This window comes from Callithrix jacchus, chromosome 18 (assembly GCF_049354715.1).
Source record: "Callithrix jacchus isolate 240 chromosome 18, calJac240_pri, whole genome shotgun sequence".
NCBI classification, from domain to species: domain Eukaryota; kingdom Metazoa; phylum Chordata; class Mammalia; order Primates; family Cebidae; genus Callithrix; species Callithrix jacchus.
In genome coordinates, this window is record NC_133519.1 from 9,114,984 (window position 1) to 9,127,571 (window position 12,588).

The 12,588-nt window shown below is 44.6% G+C and overlaps 1 protein-coding gene across 24 annotated transcripts in view; it reads right to left on the bottom strand.

Annotated features, from left to right (window-relative positions):
* LOC103790783 (uncharacterized) overlaps positions 1–12,588 on the bottom strand; it is a 70,675-nt gene that overhangs the window by 18,632 nt on the left and 39,455 nt on the right. For all 24 annotated transcript variants that reach the window (XR_013529323.1, XR_013529322.1, XR_013529313.1 and 21 more), the window contains 6 exons: positions 11,704–11,771; positions 11,238–11,262; positions 4,297–4,346; positions 3,773–3,797; positions 2,238–2,305; positions 1,787–1,820 (listed from right to left, as the gene is read on the bottom strand). Coding sequence is in view for 12 of the 24 variants with exons in the window: in XM_078355497.1 (XP_078211623.1) it covers positions 1,787–1,820; positions 2,238–2,305; positions 3,773–3,797; positions 4,297–4,346; positions 11,238–11,262; positions 11,704–11,771 (270 nt within the window). In the remaining 12 variants the exon portion in view is untranslated. The remainder of the gene's footprint in view (positions 1–1,786; positions 1,821–2,237; positions 2,306–3,772; positions 3,798–4,296; positions 4,347–11,237; positions 11,263–11,703; positions 11,772–12,588) is intronic.

Here is a 12,588-nt window from a genome sequence, read left to right on the forward strand (position 1 = left end):
GGTGCTGGCCTGTGTTGACAAGCCGGGTTAACAGCACAGGCTGAGCTGCTGCTGACCCATCCCGCTTGGTGGTAAAGGCAGGCAAATGGGGTCATGAGAAGAGCCATGGACAATGAGGCCTTGGTCCTCTAGCTAAAGCAAGCTCCTCAATGTGAGAATGCCCATCTCAAGCAGGGCGCACCACACACGGCAGGCCGTGCTTCCCTGCAGCATTTCAGGGCTCCTCCTTCCTAAACTGACCTGAGCTAACTTGCCCTCCCTTCGTGATCCCCTCGAGGTCATTTCCAGCTCAGGATCCACATGTGCTACTGCTGTGTCCCTCTTAGATCATTTTGTACTAGATAAAAAGCAACCTTTCTTCAAAGAGGAGTCTTAATTCCAGACACAGTATTCTATGCATTCACTAAACATTTGTTTTAAAGAAGACTATATCAAGACTTGAAAATACTCAATTATCCTACCATGCTCTTGCCGGCACTGACTCCAGCACTGGGACAGCGCATCCTTGGGAGCAGCAGGTGGGGGTTCTAACCCTCTCCAACCCAGCTGCACAGAAGACTCCAGAATATATGAGTACCTAAACTACACCCAAGTTTTTCCTTCAATTCTTTTTTGAGATGGAGTCTTGCTCTGTCACCTGGGATAGAGTGCAGTGTCATGATCTCTGCTCCCTACAATCTTTGCATCCCTGTAACCTCTGCCTCCGAGTCATTGGGACTGTAGGCACATGCCACCACACATGGCTACTTTTTGTATTTTTAAAGACCAGGTTTCACCATACTGGCCAGGCGAGTCTCAAACTCCTGACCTCGTGATCCACCCGCCTCAGCCTCCCAAAGTGTTAGGATTACAGGTGTGAGCCACTGTGCCTCAACTTTCCTTCAGTTATTTGGTGCTGTGTCTTGGGTGTGTGCTGAACTGCAGCATATGAAAGGCTTGTCGTGATGATCTCAGTAAATATAATATGTCTGACTATTTTCTGCTTTTGACCAGGAGCTGAAAAAATAAGCCAGCACTGCAGACAAAATCCTGACCTCTCAATGTCTGTTTCCCACTTCTGACCACACCAAAGTCCACTGTAAAATGTTCCTACTCCTACACTGAGTTATGTGATGGTTGCAACAATCCTATGAGAGAGACAGTGTTTGGGATTTCTAAAGGCTATCAAACATCCATATGCACACCTAGGTGCTAAAACTCTCACATAACGACAAATTATACCAGGACTATGTGATTACTTCCGAGTAGTAGTGGTGGCATCAACCTTCCTCCCGCTCCTGAGTTCATCTCTGCCTCTTGCACTGAAGAGATAAAGAGATTGGCAATCTCCTCTCTGCAGTATCTCCATGTGATTAATGGAGATATTAAACTTACCTCCAGCTACAGATGTGGTGGAGGATAAATGGGCTGATTTACATACGGTGTTCAGTGGTGATGAAATCTTTATTTACAACATTCACCTTTGTGTTGAGCTCTGCACATGGAAACACGCTTTCTGGACAAATGTACACAAACTCCCAAAGACATTCACAATCACTATAAACAGACTCTCACCTTATAACCCCCACCTTGAGGCATCCCATTCTATTTCACAAAAATGACACTATGGCTAACAGGAACTATGGAGGAGAGCCACCACTCTTCAGTACACTCTTAATTTCTGCCCAAATCTTGTTTTCCAAAAAGAAGCTCCAATGACAGTGCCTCATTAGACAAAGCAGGCAAGAAAGTGTCACTTTCTCAACACTAAGATTTTTCCCAAGCAGAATGATCCCGGAATACGTACTCGTCCATTCGGAAAGTGATGAAGATGACTCCTCCTGCATTAAGAGAAAGAAAAACACTGAGGGTAAGATTATGCTGTGTCCTGTGTACACAGGTCTTTTTCCTAACTGTTCCTAACAGGCGCTGTTGGAAAACCAGATGGAAAATTGTGGTGGTGGCTACAGCCCCAAACATAAAGCCTAGAAAACACTTGCAGAAAGGCACCAGCTTTTTGGGCAGGATTTTAAAGCTTATTTTGGTTGCAAATTCATAATTTTCAAGAAAGATTTTCTCCTGAGGAAAAGCTTGCTGACATAGTTTATATGAATTCTCATTTTACATTTTCCTACCTAGAAATTCACTAAGTCATCTATAATGTACATGTTAGGATTCTCAAATCTTTATTCAAGTACAATAAAAAGAAACATAGGAAGATAAATAAAATTTAACTTCCAGACAAAGGAAGAACTTACTGTGATAACCGAGAGGGATGCCTGAAAGGGTTTCATATGGGGACATGCTGCAGGGTACTCTTGTTGATCTAGGAGACATAGGGCAAGTGTCACCACACGTATTCTACTGAGGAAATCCCTTGTGTTGTATTGGGGGGTGTGGACAGGAGGCTGGCTTATGGAGGTGAGTTACAGCAGACGGAGCTGTAGACCCACCCTCCTCATTTCACTCTGTTGCTCAGGCTGGACTGGTGTGGCGTGATCTAGGCTCACTGCAACCTCCACCTCCCAGGATGAAGTGATTCTCCTGCCACAGTCTCTCAACTAGCTGGGATGACTGACACCCACCACCATGTGCAGTTAATTTTCTTGTTGTTAGACACAGTGTTTTGCCATGATGGCCAGGCTGGTCTCAAACACCTGACCTCAAGTAATTAACCCACCTCGGCCTTCCAAAGTGCTAGGATTACAGGCATGAGCCACCGCACCCAGCCTGGTCTCTGCTTTTAAACAGGAGCTGAGGAATAACCCAATCACAGCAGCTCCTAACCTCTCCCTGTGTGTTTCACATTTCTAACCACAGGAAAGTCCACTGTAAAAGTTACCTATTCTAATCCTGGGTTATGTGACCATTAAGACCATCCCATAATGATAGAGAGTGCTTAGAATTTCTATAGGCTATTGTACTTCCACATGCACACCATGGTTCTCAAAGTCACTGCTAGGGTGATGAGTTATACAAGGGCTGTGTGATCAATGCAGTATAATAGCCCACAGCATCACCTCCCACCCATTCCTGACTTTGCACTTCCCTCCTCTATTTAGAAGGCCATGAGTTTGGGAAATTTATCTCTGTACAAACTGTATCTGAGGAGTGCATACATTAAACTTACCTTAAGCTACAGCTGTGGTGGAGAATGAATGGGTTGATGTATTTAAAGTGTACGTACATCAACTATTTGAAAAATTAATACTAGTGTTGTACTTTGAACATGCATAAAAATTCACAGGGACCTTCACCCCCACTGCAGATAGACTCTCTACTCCATACCTCCCAAACCTGATGCACACCACCCTCTTTCATGTAAGCAACACAACTTCATGAAAACACTACAGAAAGACGGTACTATTCCCTACCAAACTCTGAATGATTTTTATAGAAAACTGCCTAAAATCTCTTTTCTGTTAGGAAGGTTAAACCAGAGAAATTCTGTAACAAAAGCAGGGTAAAAAGTGTAATCATTCTGAAAAACTAAGGTATTTCCTTAGCAAAAAAGTAATCCCTGGGAGTGAAGGCAAGAGGGAAAAGATCATTAGTACAAATACCTAGTGCATGCGAGGCTTAACACCTCAATGATGGGTTGATAGGTGCAACAAACAACCATGACACGTTTACACTTACGTAATAAACCAGCTCCTTCCACACATGCATCTCAGAACTTAAAATAAAATTGAAACACACACACACACACACACACACACACACAGATGCACACACAGAAGGTAGGATACAGTGGCTAATGACTGTAATCCCAGCACATTGATATGATACTTACCAGCTTGCTGCAGTCCTGTAGCCTCCTGTAATTACAGAAAATAAACTGCTATGAGCACCAGACCATGCTGTTCCCTGACCTTCCTGCACTTGGTAACATTAAAAAACAAGATGGAAACAAGGGTTCAATCAAAGAAGCCCACAGGAAGAAGCGAGCACATCGACTATGCTAAAGACAACGTTTTTCTTGGATGATGTTTCCTTCCAACCATGTTGTTTGGCCATTATGTGCTTTTAGTCCCCAAAAGAAAACAAACCTGCCAAGGCAAAAAAACTTGTGACCACAGAGTGTGTGGTTAATGCTGTCATTTTCTCCCACTGTCTTGAATTGAGTCTCACTCAAGAAGAGACTCTCGTTCAAAACTCCCCCAGCCAAGGAAATTCTGTAAGTCACCTACAATTTATATGGAAAAATTCTCCTATCTTATATAACATTTTCTGATGTTGATTCAAAAAAATAAAGTCAAGAAAGCAATAGTTTAACTCAGACACAGCCTGTGGCCTGACATTCATATCCCATTGTACCTTGACCCATGCAGCATCAACAGAAGGGTCCTCCTGCTGAAGATCAGGCCCTAGAAGGATGCAAAGTGACTGTCAATACCTGGTGGCATTGCTCATTAACAACTCAGGGGCATGCTACGATGTGAGTAAAGGGGGAGAATGGCAGGAAAAGGACAGGAGCGGAAAAGAAAGGGAATCAGGGCCTTTGGGTTTATAGCTCCAGGCCACCTGGAATAGTCCATCTCAAACATGGCACCCCACACAGGGCAGGTTATGTTTCCCCGCAGGTGCTCAGGGTTCCTCCTTTCTAATCTGAGCTCAGCCATCTTGCCCTCCCTTCTTCACCCCTTCCAAAGTCATTTCCTCCCACAGTTCACAAGTAGTGCTACCCTGACTATGACCCCATCTACAAGATTTTCTACATGATAAGGAACAAGCTTGACTCAGATAAAATATTACATTCTGGCCAACATATGATGTTGTATTTATTTATTTTACCTTTCTAACACTTTTTACTTTAAGAGATAACAGTGCTATTGTATTTATTAACCCTTAGTAAAAACTTAAACCAAAATATGAAAATACTCAGTGATCCTATCACTTGAAGATAACCGCTGCTTAGCATATGGTATTTCTCTTTCCACTCTTTATTTTCATCACCTCATGTGTGTTAAATGGGGTCCACAGCTGATCATACACTGGCTCCAAGGCTCTCCCAGTCCTGGGAGAAGGTGAGTGGCCGAAGGTGCGATGTTGATCCTCTCTAACCAAGCTGTGCAGAACAATCTAGCTACACAAGGACCACCTGTCAGGCTACTGCCAGAAGCTATTCACTGTGCCACGAAAGGGAGATCAAGCTGGGTAACTACCCTCAAGTGTCTGGCCTAACCCTCAAGTTCATCCCTGCTGATCATGTCCTCTCTGGGCTAAGTTGAACGTTTCAGGAACTCACTCCTGTTCACTGTCTCTCACTAGTTTCTGTTGGAGCCCCTGCCATCAACACAAAGAAACATGGAGAAGACAAGAAACAAAGTAGCTCCTCTAAAATAGCTCCTAGAAAAACGGCTACCATTCAGGCCAGCCATGAAGTCGGAGCTAAAGTCCACCTTTAGATGAGGCTGGAACATTCCAGAGATGCCCAGGTAATAGGGTACAACTCACTCTCCTGGTGTACACCTTGGCTTCCCCTCCACCTTCATGGCTTTGCTGCCCTCATGCCTTTCTTCTATTCCTCTAAATCATGTATCTTGGCAGGCCCTGGCCAAGGCCACGACCTGCTCTCTCATAGAGCCCACTGGGCAGCCGTCTATGAATTATACATCCACAATGTCGCTAATTCTGATCTCAACCTTTAATCACCCACAGCAGAAAGCCCACCGGGTATCAAACAACAATAACAATAACAAAACAACAACAAACAAAAGCTAAGGATATTCTCGGGATTAAAGAGGACTTAGGGGAATTGGGTTACAAGGAGATGGCATCTGAGGTTAACAGGAAACATTTGAAAATCACAAAAGCCTCAGTGCTTTTAATTGCGGGATAAGTACTGACATTGACACGGCAATAAAATTTGATTTATAGACAATAAGTCGCCACACAGCAGCCTTAATCTGCAGCTGAGGCCAGCAGTTGTCAGGCCCTCTCAGGGTTTGCCTGAGCTATGCAAAGACCAGTAGGGAAGGCACCCGGCAGTCCTGACACAGAGAACAAGCTGGGTCTGACTGGAGTGTGAGGAGCAGCTCAAGACTGTTGGGCCAGAGAGGACAATGTGACAAGACAAGTGACCCCTATGCCAGCTGTCCAGCACTTCTGTCCTGGGCCCACTTTAGTCCAGGGACCAGGCTACAGGGAGAGTGAGAGCCACTGTCTACAGAAACACAGCAACCCCTCCACACATATCCCCTAGGATTCCTGCCAGCCACAGAGGGCCTTAAGCAAAAGCTGGCCTCGGGCCTCTCAAGTAAAAACCAAATCAGTTTTCATTCAAAGCCCAAGGATTTGGCATTGGATAAGACTGGGTGAGGAGTGGAGGCCAAAAATGTGCTCAGTCATGTGTTTCTGGGGCATACGTAGGAATCCCAGAGGAAAGATTCTCTCCAGGAAGCACCCTTAGAGCAGGAGCAGGCAGTGAGGACAGTACAGGAAGGTGTTGGTGCAGGTCCCGAGAATGTAGAGAAAGAGAGTGCACTCCCTTCACCTGGCACATGTATGAGCGACTTTGTCTTCAGAATCACATAGTGCCTGTGAGGGGCTGTGTCCCACCCCACTCTCAACTTTACACCTGCATACTAATCTTCTGTTTTCTATTCACAGAGCCCATGAGAACAAAACTCTTACGACTTTCTCATTAAGATACAAAACAAGCCAAGTGAGAATTCTACACCTATTTTCCTTTGATGTTTATTAACTTCAGAGATCCCATCCTAGGCTCCAAAACAAGGATTGTCTCTCACTGTTGTACCACAATTGTACGCAAGAATTGTCTCTCACTCTTCAACCCCGGAGTGTTGGTCCCGCCCTGATCAGTCTATTTCCTCCTGGATAGATTCATGAGCCCATGTACACACACACAAACAGCACTGCTGCTCTGTCCACTGTGATTCTCCCTGGGCTCTGTGACCTTGGGGGCCTTTATGAAAGCACTGCTCACAGTTGTGAGCCTTTAGATGAGACACAGGACATGAAATAATCTCCTTCAACTGTTCACTGACACTGGCTCACAGCATCTCTTACTTTCAGTCTGAGAACCCTGAGATTCCACCCTTGATGCGCGTGCACTCAATTAGGTGAGTGCAGCAAACAGAACCTGGGCCAGACTCACAGCAGCTGCTTCCCAAATGATTCTGGGAGAATGGCGATGCTCTCTTAAGAGTACACTTTTGGCAACTGGGCATTGTAGCATGGCTCTTGTGAGGTTACAAATTTTTTTCATTTATTTAAATATGAATGAGTACATATGCCACTGAGGACCACACTGGAACGCCAGGTCTAAACACAAAGATGAGGAAGATGTGACTCTCCCCCCTGGTGATTCTGGCGGAGTGGTTGCTGCTCTGACCTGATCATTCACAAAGGGGTACTTCAAGAGCACATGAACAAGCTCCAGGACCCCTGTGTAGTGCAGGGAGGCCATAACAAAAATAAAAAAGCCTGGTCCACCGAAGGAGAACTCATAAACAGAAGAAAGAACATCTTCTGCAAGGAGAAAAACTGAACCAAAGTAGCCAGAATAGAGATGAGGAAGATACTTCATTGACTTCAGAGACAACCCTATTGTCCTGTAACCTTGGATCAGAACCCACTCAGGTTTCTTGATTACCATGAGAAACAACAGACTGAGGAAGATGAACAGGACACCTTTTCACACTCGTGCTGGATCTCAGCAAAAGGGTTGCAAGCATTGGAATATCACTGGAGGCCAAGATGGGCTGCCCAGGCTGAGCTCCGGGATGAGAAGGCATCATGAGGACATAGTCCCAGCCCTCTCAGTGACTAGTCATGGCCAGGATTCATTCACACATGAGTGAAACAAAACAAAGCTTGGGACTAATAATTCCAGGACTATCTCAGAGAAACAGGCAAAATGATATCTTATAGGTCACACAGGAGAGCTGCAAGGACCATGTGGACTCCGGAGCAGCACCTCTCCCTTTGCTGAGCTCACCCTGCACTGAAGCAGGGTCCCTCCTCACCTCCCCTGCAACTAGTGTGGGCAGGTGCCCTGCCTGAAAGCTGACACTCCCTCCAGTCACACAGGGTTCTGGGCCAAACCACACGTGGCCAACAGCAACTACACAGGGACCAGCTGTCAGGTGACTCCCAGAAGCAGGTGAAAAGTAAGAGCTGCTCTCTGTCCCAGCCACAGGGAGACCAGGCCTGGGAACTACGCTGTGTCTGGCCTGACCGTGAAGTCTATTGCTGCTGATTATATCCTCTCTGGGCCAAGTCAGATGTTTCAGGAACTCACTCCTGTTCTCTGCCTCTCATTAATTTCTGTTGGTGCCACTGCCATCAACATACAGGAAAATAGAGAAGACGAGAAAAAAGAACGTAGCACCTCTGTCCAGGGTCTTAGGAAGACCGCCAGAAAGTGCTAAATCCAGCTCTGAAGTCAAAGTGCAACTCATTCTCCCTGTGTCAAAATGTGAACATCCCAGTTGTGCCCAGGTGATGATGTAGAACTGATGCATATCATCAAGAAAAAGGCACAAATTACGAACATATTCAACCACATTATGCAAGTGCTGAGATATTTCATGACCACCAGGCCTGCCTTTCAAGAGCTCCTGAAGGAAGCACTGAACATGGAAAGAAACAACCAGTGCCAGTGACTGCAAAAACATACCAAATGGTAAAGACCATCGACACAATGAAAACACTGCATCAACTGACGAGCCAAAGAAACAGTTAGCCTCAGAATGGCAGGATCAAATTCACACATAACGTTAACCTTCAATGTAAATGGGCTAAATGCCCCAATCGAAAGACAAAGACTAGCAAGTTGGATCAGAGTCAAGACCCATTAATGTGCTATATTCAGGAGACCCATCTCACATGCAAAAACACACATAGGCTCAAAATGGAGAGATAGAGGAAGACTTACCAAGAAAATGAATTAAAACAGGGGTTGCAAACCTAGTCTCTGATAAAACAGACTTTTAAGAGACCTTAATGGTAAAGGGATCAATGCAACAAGTAGAGCTAACAATCCTAAGTATATATATACATATATATATACCCAACACAGGAGCACCCAGACACATAAAGCAAGTTCTTCATGTCCTACAAAGAAGCTTAGACTCCCACACAACAACAGTGGGAGACTTAAACACTCCACTGTCAATATTAGACAGCTCAACGAGACAGAAAATTAACAAGGATATCCAGCACTTGAACTCAGATCTGGACCAAGCAGACCTAATAGAAATCTACACAACTATCCACCCCAAATCCACAGAATATACATTCTTCTCAGCAGCATATCACACCTACTCTAAAATTCACCACGTATTTCGATGCAAAAGAATGGAAATCATAACAATCAGTCTCTCAGACCACAAAGCAATCAAATTAGAACTGAGGATTAAGAAATCACTCAAAACCACACATCATGGAAACTGAAAAACCTGCTCCCGAATTACTGGATAAATAAGGACATGAAGGCAAAAATAAAGATGTTCTTTGAAGTCAGTGAGAACAAAGACACAATATACCAGAATCTCTGGGACACATTTAAAGCAGTGTCTAGAGGTGGATGTGGGAGAAGAGTAGCAGCCACAGGAGCGGAATAGCCAAGAAAGGGAATCAGGGCTTTTGGTTTCTAGCTCCAGGCCACGTCGTAACTATGAACTAGCCAATCTCAAACAGCACACCACACAGTGCAGGCTGTGTGTCCCTGGCCCCCTCGTAGGGCTCCTCTTTCCTAATCTCATCTGAGCTCACTTGTCCTCTTATTGATTCCTGCCAATGTCATCTCCTCCTTAGAATCTGTATGTGCTGCTGTCTGTATATCATCTCCTCTAGAAGATTTTGTACTGAATAAGAAGCAACCTTTCTTGAAAGAGGAGATTTAATTCTAGCCAAAAGGTTTTATTAACTAACTTTTTGTTATTAGGCAATTAAAACAAGACTTGAAAACACTCAATTATCCTATGATTTAAAGATGACCCCTACTTAGCATGTGATTATTTGTACTTCCACTTTTCCTTTTCAACACAATGTGTGCGCACCATGGAGGTCACTGCTGCACACTGACTCCAGCATCGAGACGGCCCGTCATGCGAGCGGTGCAGAGGAGGGGCACTGATCCCCTCCAACCCAGCTCTGCGTGTGATTCCAGCTGGGAAAATGGGGCCAGGCTAACACCCAACTTGATCCTTAAGGTTCTAAAAGATACTATGTCCTGGCATTGGGTTCTACTGAGTTTCAAATGCTTGTGGTCATTATCTTTTTAAATGTGATAGAATATGTCACTATTGGTTCTCAGATTTTGAACATAAGGTGAGGAATGACTCCACCACTGTAGACCAAAAGCCTGTGAACTCTGTATGTTTTACATTAACGATGACACTAAAACCCACTGTGCAATGTACCTACTCAAACAAACCCTGGGAAAGTTGACCATTCAGACCATCCAATGATGACAGTATCGGGGATCTGAATAGGTTTTCATTCTTCCACACGCACACAGAAGTGCTGGAACAACTTGGCATAGTGAGGAGCTATGCTAGGGCACACCACAGCTGACTGTACGATATACCTACTCCAACACCGGGTTATGCAACCACTGAGAATATCTAACAACAATAGACAGTGTTTGGGGCTTTCATACATTTTCAGGCTTTCACGTGCACCCAGAGATGCTAGGACTCCCTGGCATAGTCACGAATCATACCAGGGCATTGTGATGCTTCCAGTGCAGTAGAACATAGCACCATCTTTTTCCCCATTCCTGAGCTCACAATTACCTGTTCCATTGAGGAGACAAGACCATAAAATGTTCACCACTGCCTCATCTCTGAGGATGGGAATATACAACTAACCTTCACATTCAGCTGTGGTAGAGGATGAAGCGACTTATTTATGAAAGTGCAGTGGTGATAAAACTTGTTTTTAGAATGTTAATCTTTGTGTTGTGCATTGCACATGTTTTCTGGGTCAGAGCACACACACTTTCAAACATATCCACAGTCAGTCCATGGAGACTCTCTCCCTTATACCTCCTGATCCTGATGCACACCATCATATTCTATCTGAATGATGCTGCTGCTTCCAGAAACTAGAGATCACCTCAAGTTCTATAATGGACTCTCCATCGTTCTTACACCAACCTGCTCAAACCTCATTTCCAGCAGGAAGCTCCAACCAGAGTTGTTTTCCAGCACATGTAGACTAGAAAGTACCACCTTTGTCAACACTAAGATTTTTCCTTACCAAAGGGGTGATCCCAGAATACATACCGTCATCCAATAAAGTTGAGTATCCCTGCATTTAGGAAAAAAAGCAAAAACAAAACACCATGAGGGTCAGGCATGTTGTGTCTTCTGTGCACAGCTTTTGTCTTCACTTGGGGACATTACAAAACCAGGTGAGAAATACTGGTAGAGGCAATAGCCCCAATGCCTAGAAGATGTCTGTGGAAAGGCACGATGTTTTCATCCATGATGCCATGATGTTTCCACTTTATTTTTCTCAAATTCACTTTTTTAAAAAAACAGTATTTATCCTGAAAAAATATACTTCCTACCACAGAGTTCCTAAAGAGCTGTTAAATTATGGATGCCATCTTGAATCATACTTAGTTGGGGAAAAAAACTCACTTTGCATTATCCCACAAAGAAACGGTCATCTATAATGTACAGTGTAAGATTTCCATATTCTAATTAAAATGAACAACAAAATACCCATTTCAAAGAAAGACTTTACCTTGTGAATGGCTATAACTTCTTCTGACGAATCTATCCCAGGCAAGATTACTGCTGGAACAAATTCTCCTGTATGCAGAAAACAGAGTAACAATCAACACATTGTTTCCACCGAAGGAGCCACTCTGGTGGCCTTGTGCGCTGTGAAGAGGGTGCTGGCAGGTGTTGACAAGCCGGGTTAACAGCACAGGCTGAGCTGCTGCTGACCCATCCTGCTTGGTGGTAAAGGCAGGCAAATGGGGTCATGAGAAGAGCTATGGACAATGAGGCCTTGGTCCTCTAGCTAAAGCAAGCTCCTCAATGTGAGACAGCCCATCTCAAGCAGGGCGCACCACACACGGCAGGCCGTGCTTCCCTGCAGCATTTCAGGGCTCCTCCTTCCTAAATTGACCTGAGCTAACTTGCCCTCCCTTCGTGATCCCCTCGAGGTCATTTCCAGCTCAGGATCCACATGTGCTACTGCTGTGTCCCTCTTAGATCATTTTGTACTAGATAAAAAGCAACCTTTCTTCAAAGAGGAGACTTAATTCCAGCCACAGTATTCTATACATTCACTAAACTTTTGTTTAAAAGAAGACTATATCAAGACTTGAAAATACTCAATTATCCTACCATGCTCTTGCTGGCACTGACTCCAGCACTGGGACAGCGCATCCTTGGGAGCAGCAGGTGGGGGTTCTGACCCTCTCCAACCCAGCTGCACAGAAGATTCCAGCAGAGATGAGTACCAGGACAACACCCAAGTTTTTCCTTCAATTCTTTTTTGAGATGGAGTCTTGCTCTGTCACCTGAACTAGAGTGCAGTGTCATGATCTCCGCTCCCTACAACCTCTGCCTCCCTGAGTCATTGGGACTGTAGGCACATGCCACCACACATGGCTACTTT